Below are 12,514 nucleotides of genomic sequence, written 5' to 3'. Positions count from 1 at the left end.
ATTTTCCTTTTTATTTTGAATTATTTTGAAAAGTCCGAAACTTCTGATCTAACTATACAAAACACTGTCCTTAGATTTTTATCAGTCTTTAACCCTCCTTTTAAAAAAAAAAAGTGTAAACACATCGTATTTCATACGTGCTCTGGTGGGTGGGTGGGGAGAGGTGGATCCTGCCCTCCCATCTTTAGTGACCAAAATATGCATGATATTAATTAATTGGTTTTACTTTGTAGGACATTGCATAAGTCTCACATAAAGTATAACTGAAATAAGTTGAAACGTTTTATATATAAAAAAAAGCCTCCAGGCTTCCCCCCCCCCCTGGTCCCCAACTTAGACACCATACCGTCCCACTATAGCTACTCTTTTCAAGAACCCAAGATCGCCACTGATATGTGCCCATGTTTACTAAGGAATGGTCAATTGATTTAAGTGAGGGACTGGTAGATTTTTGGAATGGTTGAAAAATGACTCATTCCAGTGACATTGCATCGTTTTTGAAAGTTTGGGGAGGTTTGTCAGCCAGAAAAAAAATAACGTACAAGAAAAAGCAAAAAAAAAAAAAAAAAAAAAAAAATTCCAAACTCGAAAATCCTTTTCGGGTGAAAGGGGGGGGGGGGGGGGGGTTCCAACTTCTATCAGTCCTTAAAAATTTTCCAAATATACTACATTACCCATGTACTTCAGCAAAAAGTGAGGCAAATTTCATTGAACATTTTCTACGATAAAGTTATGTCGGGAAAAAGAGGAAGCCAGACCCCCCCCCCCCTCATATAATGTATCTGTAATTCGTCCTAATTATTCAGACCCCCCCCCCTTCCCAGTCGTGAAAGCACGGTTATCAACTTTGACATAATGTAAATGTATTTTACAGCACGTAATAAACATTTGCAATCAACATGATAAAGAATTAACACAATGTAAAGATAGTTTTAAATCACATAAGAAAGAGTTGACATAATGTAATTATATATCCACATCACGGAATGGAGTTTTGACATAATGTAATAAAGTGTTGGTATAATATGGAACGCCGGGACTGTCTCCATAATATATGTTCACATTATGTTATAAACCTTTTTACATCACGTAATAAAGCACTGACATAAAGGTAAGATGTTTTCACCTCACATTGTGATGACCTCGGCGTAAAATAAAGATACATAAACATCACGTAATAATGCTTAGTTATAATAGAAATATAAACTCACAAAAGGGAATGGACTTTGACTTAACGTAATGATAAATTAATCATAGAACACATGTAAAACGAAATTAACTTGACGTAATGCAATTTTGACCTCACATATTAAAGAAATGAAATCCCTTTTACGTAATCAAGTTTTAACATAATGTAAACATATTTTCACTTCACATAATGAACTTTGGACTTCAAGTTATAAAGTGCTGACAAAATGGAAGAATGCTTTTACTTCATGTAATGCAGCATTGACATGATGTAAAGATATTTTTACATCACCCCATAAAAAATTGACATAACAGTAAAGATATGTTCACATCACGTAATGATAGATTGACATAATGAATGCATAGTTTTATGCTATAAGGCAGTGATGGCGTTCCATATATATGAAATATGAAAGCCCTTGCTCTTACCAATTAAAAGGTATGGTCAAGGTTAACTTTCTTTGATCTGCATTTAAGGCAGCATTAAAAAAAAACAAAAATCTCTTTACTCGTAGTAATGTTGTGTTCTGTCATATTTAAAATGAAGTGATTCAACATGTCAAATTCATGTCATTTATTGGTCATGTACAAAAAGTCAAACTTTCTTCTCACACAATTCAAGCTTTTTTACAATATTTTTTACAGTACTGATTTGACTCTAATATTTTTTGTTACGGATAAATTTAATGCTCGGTTTTCTTAATAAGTATCTGAACCTTTTTCTCAATTTGTTTTATAGATTCTTTCAAAATTGCAACACATATATTAGAGCACTGTTTATCAATATACTTTTTCTGATACCAATGATCTTATTTCAATCAAACCTTTAAATACAGAAAGAGTTTAATTCTAAAATGTATTAAGTTTTCTTAGTTTGTGTAATGCAAGATTTACACTGGCTGAACCAAAAAAGATATTTGTAACACTTGAATTAATGTTCTTCTCTAAATCTTAGAATTTGTCTTAAATTCTCTTTTTACTGCACACAACCTTGAGCATGTTTTAAACAGATGTATAATGTTTCAGCCTCATCTCCATAGTACATTTTTAAACAATTTTAGTAGAACGAAAGGAATACATACAGTCAGAATCCATCATGAAAGCATAGCATCAACATGCACTCATGTATAACATTTAAAATTCACACACTCAAAAATGATCACATCCATATCACATATTTATAATGCGTATATTAAATAATCAGTATGACTAGATGATTAATGGTATACACAATAAATGTATCACTAAATTATTGCTTGAATATATGAGTTAAAATTAAATATATGATTTCTCTTTTAATATAACTACCCAAAATTCCCTTTCATGATAGCGTTTAATATTGTACTTTCCATTAAGTTATCAGTGAGAGCAATGTAAAAGAATAATTTTTAAAAAACTTAATTTACTCCTGTACACTTTTTTGTAGAACTGACAGAGATTCTTTTTTCTTACACAAAATTTAACCTTTCAAAATCTTCTGGCCTTTTAAGACCCATCTCTTAAATTGCAACATTACTTGCACACCTAAAACAGGAGTGATAAAAATTCAACAATATCCGTCTTATAATGAATATTCAAATTAAGTCAAAATTTAAAACTTGAGAGCCCTCAAGTCAATGCCCATTCAAATAAGCTGCAACTCAGCGGTACATAAGAAATGTTATACATGTACTGATATTAATGAGCTCAGTGACAAGCAGCTGTACAATGTCACATTACAACAAAGGTGGATTTCATAAATATATGGCATTACAAGAAATATCAAAATTACAAAGTTATTGGAGAAACACATTGTTTAGTACACCATAAAATGAAACTTAGAACACACATGCATCAATGTTAAATCACCATATCACTTCATCTCTTTCTTGTTATTGCACAGCAGCACACAGCAACATACAATGCCAATGTTAAAATATCACATACAATATTCTCCAGTGTTTTCATATGATCTTCACAACAAATTCACACTGCAGTTCATGAGATTCTTGTAAACATTAGGTTGTGAATTTTTTTTTACTTTTCTCTAACAATACACATAGCACATTTCATATCGCATTTGATTTACAGTGTCACAAAGATGTGTGCCATTTGACAAAGTAAAAACAGCTTAAAAGTCAATAAAGCTGTCAACCTGATTTAAAACAATTTAATACTTTTAAAAACTTATCAACCTGCAGTTTCAAGGGAATGTAATGAGCTATTTATAAATAGCACAAGGTGACCTGGGATAACATGGAAATGTAGCTGATGGATGATGTTAGGAGCCTCTGCTATAGATAATGAGGGGTTTCTTGACCTGTCAGTAATCGATAAATGGAGGTGGGCATTGTCTTCATGTGAATCTGGAAATAAAAGATAATAATAATTAACAAGAGGCCCATGGGCCACATCGCTCACCTGAGCACTAAGGGTAGGAAAAAGTAGAAAATGGCTTCTTATTGTAAAGTTTAAATCCAAAAGTAGTCCCATGACCAATCATGGATTTGCTATTTTTTAGAAAATGATTTTTAAAGAATTTTCCTATATATATCTTTAAAAACTTTGGTCGGCCATTTTGGCCCCGCCCTACCCCGAGGGGTCATGATTTGAACAAACTTGAATCTACACTACTTGAGCATGCTTCCATATAAATATGATGAATTATGGCTTTGTCATTCTTGAGAAGAAGATGTTTAAAGAATTTTCCTATATATTTCTATGTAAAACTTTGGTCGGCCATTTTGGCCCCGCCCTACCCCCGGGGGTCATGATTTGAACAAACTTGAATCTACACTACCTGAGCATGCTTCTACATAAATATGATGAATTATGGCTTTGTCATTCTTGAGAAGAAGATTTTTAAAGAATTTTCCTATATATTTCTATGTAAAACTTTGGTCGGCCATTTTGGCCCCGCCCTACCCCGGGGGGTCATGATTTGAACAAACTTGAAACTACACTACCTGAGCATGCTTCCATATATATATGATGAATTATGGCTTTGTCATTCTTGAGAAGAAGATTTTTAAAGAATTTTCCTAAATATTTCTATGTAAAACTTGGGTCGGCCATTTTGGCCCCGCTCTACCACCGGGGATCATGATTTGAACAAACTTGAATCTACACTACCTGAACATGCTTCCATATAAATATGATGAATTATGGCTTTGTCATTCTTAAGAAGAAGATTTTTAAAGAATTTTCCTATATATTTCTATGTAAAAGTTTGGTCGGCCATTTTGGCCACGCCCTACCCACGGGGGTCATGATTTGAACAAACTTGAATCTACGCTACCTGAGGATGTTTCCCCATAAGTTTCATCTTTCCTGGCACAGTGGTTCTTGAGAAGAAGATTTTTAAAATATGCCAATAAATTTTCATTAATTCCCAGTTATCTCCCCTTGAATGAGGGCGTGGCCCTTCATTTGAAGAAACTTGAATCCCCTTCACCCAAGGATACTTTGTGGCAAGTTTGGTTGAAATTGGCCCAGCGGTTCTTGAGAAGAAGTCGAAAATGTGAAAAGTTTACAGACAGACGGACAGCTAGACAGACAGACAGACGCCGGACAAAATGTGATCAGAAAAGCTCACTTGAGCCTTTGGCTCAGGTGAGCTAAAAAGGTGAATCATTTCTTATCCTTTACTTTCAAATCCCAGATAAAAATATGTCATGAATTCAAGTTTTCTTTTCTTATTCAGGTAGCTAAATATTTTTAGTTTACAACTAGAAATATGTCCATATGACATGAATGCCCCGCCAAGGGTATATTAGTAATGCAACATGAAAATGTGTATGAAATTTGATCGAAAAGTGATGCAGTTGAAATGCTTACATCAGTATGTATCAGCATATGAAGTTCAACACTAATTTTAGAAAGGTGAGATCAAGGTCAAATGAAAGGTCAAGGTCAAAAATGTTGATGCAGTTGAATTGCTTACATCAGTATGTATCACCATATGAAGTTTGACACTAATTTAAGAAAAGTGAGGTCAAGGTCAAAGGAAAAGCCAAGGTCAAAAACATTGATGCAGTTGAATAGCTCTCATTAGTATATGAATTTGATAAAATATCTTGGATGGTTGCTTTAAAACTGATCTAAACACTAAAATAAGAAAAGTGTGGTCAAGGTAAAAAATATTGATGCAGTTGAATAGCTCTCATCAGTATGTATCAGTATATGAAGTTTGATAAAAAAAAAAACAAGAGGCCCATGGGCCACATCGCTCACCCGAGCATTGTGGCTAGGAAAAAGTAGTAATTGGTTTACTATTGAAAAGTTTGAATCCAAAAGTTTGGCCCCGCCCTACCTCCAGGGGTCATGATTTGAACAAACTTGAATCTACACTACCTGAGGATGCTTCCATATAAATATGATGAATTATGGCTTTGTCATTCTTGAGAAGAAGATTTTTAAAGAATTTTCCTATATATTTCTATGTAAAACTTTGGTCGGCCATTGTGGCCCCGCCCTATCCCTGGGGGTCACGATTTGAACAAACTTGAATCTACACTACCTGGGGATGCTTCCATATAAATATGAGCAATTATGGCGTTGCTGTTCTTGAGAAGAAGATTTTTAAAGAATTTTCCTATATATTTCTATGTAAAACTTTGGTCGGCCATTGTGGCCCCGCCCTACCCCCGGGGGTCACGATTTGAACAAATTTGAATCTACACTACCTGGGGATGCTTCCATATAAATATGAGCAATTATGGCGTTGCTGTTCTTGAGAAGAAGATTTTTAAAGAATTTTCCTATATATTTCTATGTAAAACTTTGGTCGGCCATTGTGGCCCCGCCCTACCCCCGGGGGTCACGATTTGAACAAATTTGAATCTACACTACCTGGGGATGCTTCCATATAAATATGAGCAATTATGGCGTTGCTGTTCTTGAGAAGAAGATTTTTAAAGAATTTTCCTATATATTTCTATGTAAAACTTTGGTCGGCCATTGTGGCCCCGCCCTACCCCCGGGGGTCACGATTTGAACAAATTTGAATCTACACTACCTGGGGATGCTTCCATATAAATATGAGCAATTATGGCTTTGCTGTTCTTGAGAAGAAGATTTTTAAAGAATTTTCCTATATATTTCTATGTAAAACTTTGGTCGGCCAATATGGCCCCGCCCTACCCCCGGGGGTCATGATTTGAACAAACTTGAATCTACACTACCTGGGGATGCTTCCATATAAATATGAGCAATTATGGCTCTGCTGTTTTTGAGAAGAAGATTTTTAAAGAATTTTCCTATACATTTCTATATAAATCTTTGGTCGGCCATTGTGGCCCTGTCCTACCCCGGGGGACATGATTTGAACAAACTTGAATCTACACTACCTGAGGATGTTTCCCCATAAGTTTCAACTTTCCTGGCACAGTGGTTCTTAAGAAGAAGATTTTTAAAACATACCACCAAATTTTCACTAATTCTCAATTATCTCCCCTTGAATAAGGGCATTGCCCTTTATTTGAACAAACTTGATCCCCTTCACCCAAGGATGCTTTGTGGCAAGTTTGGTTGGAATTGGCCCAGCTGTTCTTGAGAAGAAGTCGAAAATGTGAAAAGTTTACGGACAGACAGACAGACGCCGGACAAAATGTGATCAGAAAAGCTCACTTGAGCCTTCGGCTCAGATGAGCTAAAAATTGGAATGGTTTCTTTAAAATTGAGCTAAACACTGATTTAAGAAAAGTGTGGTCAAGGTGAAGGAAAGGTCAAAAAAGTTGATGCAGTTTCATAGCAGTGTTTATCAACATGTGAAGTTTGATAACATAATCTTGAATGGTATGGTTTAAAACAGAGCTAAAACTAATTTAAGAAAAGTGAGGACAAGGTCAAAGAAAGGCCATGGTCAAAAATGTTGATGCAGTTGAATAGCTCTCATCATTATGTATCAGCGAGTACATGAAGTTTGAAAAAATATCTTGGATGGTTTCTTTAAAACTGAGCTAAACACTAATTTAAGAAAAATGTAATCAAGGTCAAAGGAAAGGTCAAGGTAAAAAAAAGTGATGCAGTAGCATAGCTTTCATCAGTATGTATCAACATGTGATGTTTGATAACACCATCTTTAATGGTTTCTTTAAAAGTGAGCTAAACACTAATTTAAAAAAGTAAGGTCAAGGTCAAAGGAAAGGTCAAGGTCAAATAACGTTGATGCAGTTGGGTAGCTCTCATCAATTTTTATCAGCATATGAAGTTTGATTAAAATATCTTGGACAGTTTCTTTGAAACTGAGCTTTGAACTGAACTAAACGCAAAGTGTTACGGAAGGACAAACAGAAGGATGGAAGACGGACATGACAAACACTACATGCCCAAGCCATATTCATTGCGGGGCATGAAAATATACTTGGAAAGTGAATATAAAGCAAAGACAGTTATCAAACAGTTTGCCATGCTCAAGTTTTGTAAAAACTTTATATTCCTTAATGTGCATGTTTACTGCCAGATCCAAAAAAATTGATGCTTTTAGTAGTGAGTGGCTTTGGAAATCTTGTTTGTAGCTGACAAAGGATGTCATTTTCTGATAGAGATTACCCCTGTCATCAACTGATTATCTGTGATGAAGACATCTCCACTACAATGAAAGACCTTCTAAAGTCCCCCTTACTAGTCAGTAAATTTGATTGATTAAAGAGTACAAGAGCTGTTCATGTTTCAAAGATTCATAATGTCATATTCAATATTTTTGTCATGAGATAATGAAAAACTTCACTTTATTATTGGTGCATGACAGCTTTGAAGAGGTCATATGTTTCATCTTTTTGAAAATGTATGAAGAAAACTTTTGCATTTGTAGAAATGTAAGTTACAGATTTTCTACCATTTATTGCAAATCAATCTACATGTAAATGACAAGGACAAGTTCCATTAGTCCTCAAGAAATCATAATGCAAATGTCTGTCATTGACCAAAATCAGAGCAAAAAAAAAAAATTGTGGACACTAATAATGCATCTCTTAACAGTTGATCATTCTAAGACTAAGTATGACATATTTCCAGAAATTTTCAATAAGTGTAAGACACATTTAAAATTTCTGGGCTTGGCCCCTACCTCTCCTACTGAGTTGGCTAGTAGAGAGACAATTTTTTCATGCGGGACAGCCACAACACTTTGATTGTTGATTTCTATAATCCTGTGTCCCACTCTCACTCCTCCCCTCTCTGCTATTCCTCCTCTTAACAGACTGCAGATCTGACAAGGCAATAACAATCTACAGTGGACCTTCAGATATCCAGACGCCAGATATCCGAATGCTTCAGTATCCGGACGATTTTTCACCGGAACGGAATTTTCAAATGTTATTCTGTTTTGTTTAACTGGTGATTCAGATATCCGGATGCTTCACATATCCGGACAAATTGACTGGGAACCAAAGCGTCCGGATAAATGAGGGTCCACTGTATTAAGTATTTTGTTTACAGCTAAACATATCTAAATATTCCTTAATAAAATAAATATTCAAAGTAGAATAACACACTAGATGACTAATTTTTAACTATGATTCTCAAATACACAATACAATTATATTTTAAGATGAATCATTTGTACAAAAATCAATGTATACTTACGCATATACATGTATATCTAGTTGTTATTTGACTCTCAATTAACATATTTTAAATCATAATCTTCTTTTGTTTCTAGATCCAAAGTTGTAGCTTAAACAATAACTTCATACATGCACCTTTAAACCTTGTGCCCCTGAACTTGTCCAAAATAAACTCAGGTGAGTCAAATAAAGAGGAAACTTCATTTGCAGTTATAAAACCTTTATAAATGAGATATTATGTCTAAATGAAAACATACCACTCCATTTTGTACGCTAAATCCCAGCTGATACTTGACGTCTGGCCGCTTTATCAGGACCTCAACCACAGGTGCACATGGGACAACTGTTAACTTGACCACCGTCTGATTCTTACTACTCTGTAAACAAGAAAGTCTGGATTAACAAACAGAAGGAAGTATTGTATGAAAGCATGGAAATTTTTGGCTTCAAGGTACAAACGTGTACAACAGTAGTAATTGCTTGATGATCAAATAAGGTGTTTCTAGGCACAAGTTCATTACCAAAATAAGAGAATTAAGGTAAACATGACATTTAAGAAGGTTGTTGAAATCCCTGTAACTTCAATTTATCTGTCAGTAGCTTGCCTTGGTATGAAAATTGATCCTGCTCAGAACATGCTCTTGATTATCAAATAAGCTGAGAGGTGTAAACACTATATGCAAATGTAAGTGGGATACTGCTAATAAGAAAAGTTCATGATGTAAAGTTGAAGTCATTTCATTTGTCATACTATTTAGTTAATATCTGGCCCTTATTGTCTACTATAGTAAGTAGACAATCTTAATGTTAAACAGATGTGGCAAACTCTGTGAAAGTTGGTGACTGATGATAAAACTTTGATATATCGAAATATCTAAATAACATATATAAATGTAAACCAACATTATTAGCAACAAATTTATTTCTGATTTGTTTTGTCTGAAATTCATCCAAGACTATTCATTTTTAGGACTAAGGAAACAATTTTAAAATAGAATTCCAATATGGTTTGTTGCAAAAAATACTCAGCAGTATAATTCTAAAAATTTGGGGATGTTCCTTGATCACAAATTAAATATGTTGTATAATATTTAAATTTAAAAGGTTGACATAACAGATTAATGAAGTTAAGCTCATTATGTGTACAGCCTATTGTAAGATTGACAAATTGATGCTTCAGTTTAATCAAGTTTGCCCCAAGTTGATGTAAGTCAGATAAGTTGCTATGAAAGGTTAATATAAATTTGACCAGTCATACATGATGTGAAATAAAGGTATGGCCAGTAGCTGACTGATGCTGTACCTTTATGTAACTTTGACAGGCTGACAGAGGAAGGCCCACCAGACTGATTCCGTTGATGGAGATAATCTGGTCCCCGATATTTAGCTGGCCACATCGGGCCGCTGGACCTGTGGGGTACATGTTAGCCAGAACCACCGTGGGCACCATAGATCCCCAGCCGGACTCCACAATCACAATTCCTATATTTTCTCCTTTCAATTTCGGCACAATCACCTGCAATTAACCAAATTTAAATAAAACTTTCAATTTGGTTTCTATACTTTTAGTTCTTTTTTCATTTGTTTTTCAGTCGGTGAATACATATTTTTTAAGTTGACTTTGACCCCTTAATTCTGATATCCTTATAAATTTCCTACTGCAACAAAGAGAAGGAGAAGTTCAAGTCTGAAACTAAATGAATATGAATGTGCATTCCTAAAAAATATATACCGATACACAAGCTTGGTCAAAGTAGGATATCTAGATATTTGAAAACGAGTTCCAAAAACTTGAACTGTTCTATAAGATCCCACTTCCAAAACTTATCTTGTAGTGTACATTCATAATAACATGCATAATCAATCAAGGTTAATCATTATAGAACCTAAAGTTACTTGAGAATGGACCAGCTCTAGGTCTTAAACCTGTTCATTTACCTGTTCAACCTGTTCCTAAAATTTAAACCCAGTCACTTGTCCAGGATAATTAAGTCATTTAAGTCAAGGTAGGGCTTATATTTACTGGGGATTGACTTGCTTCTTAAACTCTATCAAGGGCTTTGATACCAACTTAATAACAGTATCTCCATTATTTCTAGAAGATTTGTGAAATGCTTTAGAAAGTGACTTATTCTTCATGAAAGTTTTCTTGCCATAGATATAGTACATTTTATTTTTGGATCTGCAATCATCTCCATTAAGAACACAGCCATAGGCAAAATATAAACAATAAACCTGACTGTCCCCACTTAACGCAACTCTGTCATTATCCTTTTCTCTAAATTATAAACCTTGCAGCTCTACATGCCATTCTATGAAAGTTTCTAAAAATATTGCTTAATAAGAGAAAACTTAAAATTTGCATTGCATTCAGATATTTTTCTTATCCTAATTTTTGATCCACAAGAATCAATTATAGTCCACAAAGCTTTAATTTCCACCTGAATGTGCTGTTTTATTAAATTTTCCCATTAGCTTAGCAGTAAGTATAAACCTTTTATTTTGTATTCAATCAATAAGCCCACTGATGCCAAAATTTCCCTTCCTATCAACATGACAACAGACCCCTAGGGCAACTGAAAATGAATGAAAGATGCAAAAATGGAAATGATCCTTAACATAGTGACTGGGCAGGTGACTTAAAAACAGCCTAATGAGAAAATGCTCTTAAAACTGTTGAAAGTAATTCCATGATTAAAGAATCAATAATTCCCATTCCAAATAATGATTGAAAATACAGAAAAGGAACTTAATGTAAGACTGAGTGGCATGAGAGAAACTGATATTGACAGAAATGAAAGAACAACCTTTGCCAACATAAAATATAAATGAAGTTCTAAGATGCCATTAACCTATGATAAAAAATTGAAGTCTCAACTTTCTATTCACATTTTTCTGAGTTTTTTTGTCTTTATAAACATTCAGCATTAGATACTACTTGCTACAGATTCAATCATTCAATGTTAATTTTAGGTATCAAGAACAATAAAAGATACAAAATCCCTTGGATTATAAAACCCAATCCTAGCAGATCAATGTCTTTTCTACCTACAAGAATCCATTTAATACTTCCTGAAGCTCGGTTATCAATGTCATTTATGTGAAAAGACAGATTTTCATTTCCTGTCGATAAGTAATGATGGCAAAGATAGTGTTGCAAGAATACCGTTCTCTTGAACATTATGATCAACACAAGAAATAAGAATAGTAATGAATTGATCATCATTTTATAAACAGTCAAACCTCGTAATATTGAATTTAGTGAGACCAAGAAAAGGATTCAAGATATCCAACAATTTGCAATATCCAGGGTAAAATACGTAGAAATGAAGGGTTAATACTTGAAAATCACTTTTGACATATCCATTGTATCTGAGATATCTGTGTTTGATATATTGAAGTTCAACTGTATTTTATTGTCTTCAAAATGAACAAGGCTGGTAATAGTTTCAATAAAAAATCACTATGTAACATTATGTATCTTAGTGTATACTCTACTTGTGTGTCATGTAACACTGAAATCAGACCATAACTGAAGGAAAAATAGCAATTAGAATAAATGTTTACAGACAGTCAGATGAACAAATTGACAGACACCTTACTATTACAATTCATGAATACCGAGTACTCATGAGCAGACAAACTGTTATCAAATACAGCTGATTTCAAAACTCCATTTGTGGTCTTTAATTATTAAAAACTGCAATAGTCTGGATTAATTGCATTGAAATCTTCCTTAAACACTTAACATAATTGGCATTCAGGTTAACCTCACTACC

The 12,514-nt window shown here is 34.1% G+C and overlaps 1 protein-coding gene across 6 annotated transcripts in view; it reads right to left on the bottom strand.

The window, feature by feature from the left end:
* Positions 1 to 1,747: 1,747 nt before the first annotated feature.
* The window catches only part of LOC134279851 (uncharacterized), a 49,048-nt gene continuing 38,281 nt past the window's right edge, over positions 1,748 to 12,514 (bottom strand). For all 6 annotated transcript variants that reach the window (XM_062762267.1, XM_062762268.1, XM_062762265.1 and 3 more), the window contains 4 exons: positions 10,039 to 10,251; positions 8,993 to 9,112; positions 8,237 to 8,377; positions 1,748 to 3,533 (listed from right to left, as the gene is read on the bottom strand). In XM_062762267.1, coding sequence (XP_062618251.1) covers positions 3,462 to 3,533; positions 8,237 to 8,377; positions 8,993 to 9,112; positions 10,039 to 10,251 — 546 coding nt within the window. In that variant the 3' untranslated portion in view covers positions 1,748 to 3,461. The remainder of the gene's footprint in view (positions 3,534 to 8,236; positions 8,378 to 8,992; positions 9,113 to 10,038; positions 10,252 to 12,514) is intronic.

The sequence above is a fragment of the Saccostrea cucullata genome, unplaced genomic scaffold, assembly GCF_032062105.1.
Source record: "Saccostrea cucullata isolate Sc308-1 unplaced genomic scaffold, CSIRO_AGI_Scuc_v1 ctg614, whole genome shotgun sequence".
Classification (NCBI taxonomy): domain Eukaryota; kingdom Metazoa; phylum Mollusca; class Bivalvia; order Ostreida; family Ostreidae; genus Saccostrea; species Saccostrea cuccullata.
Note: the sequence above shows the minus strand (reverse complement) of the source record. Positions and strands in the feature narration are given on the sequence as shown.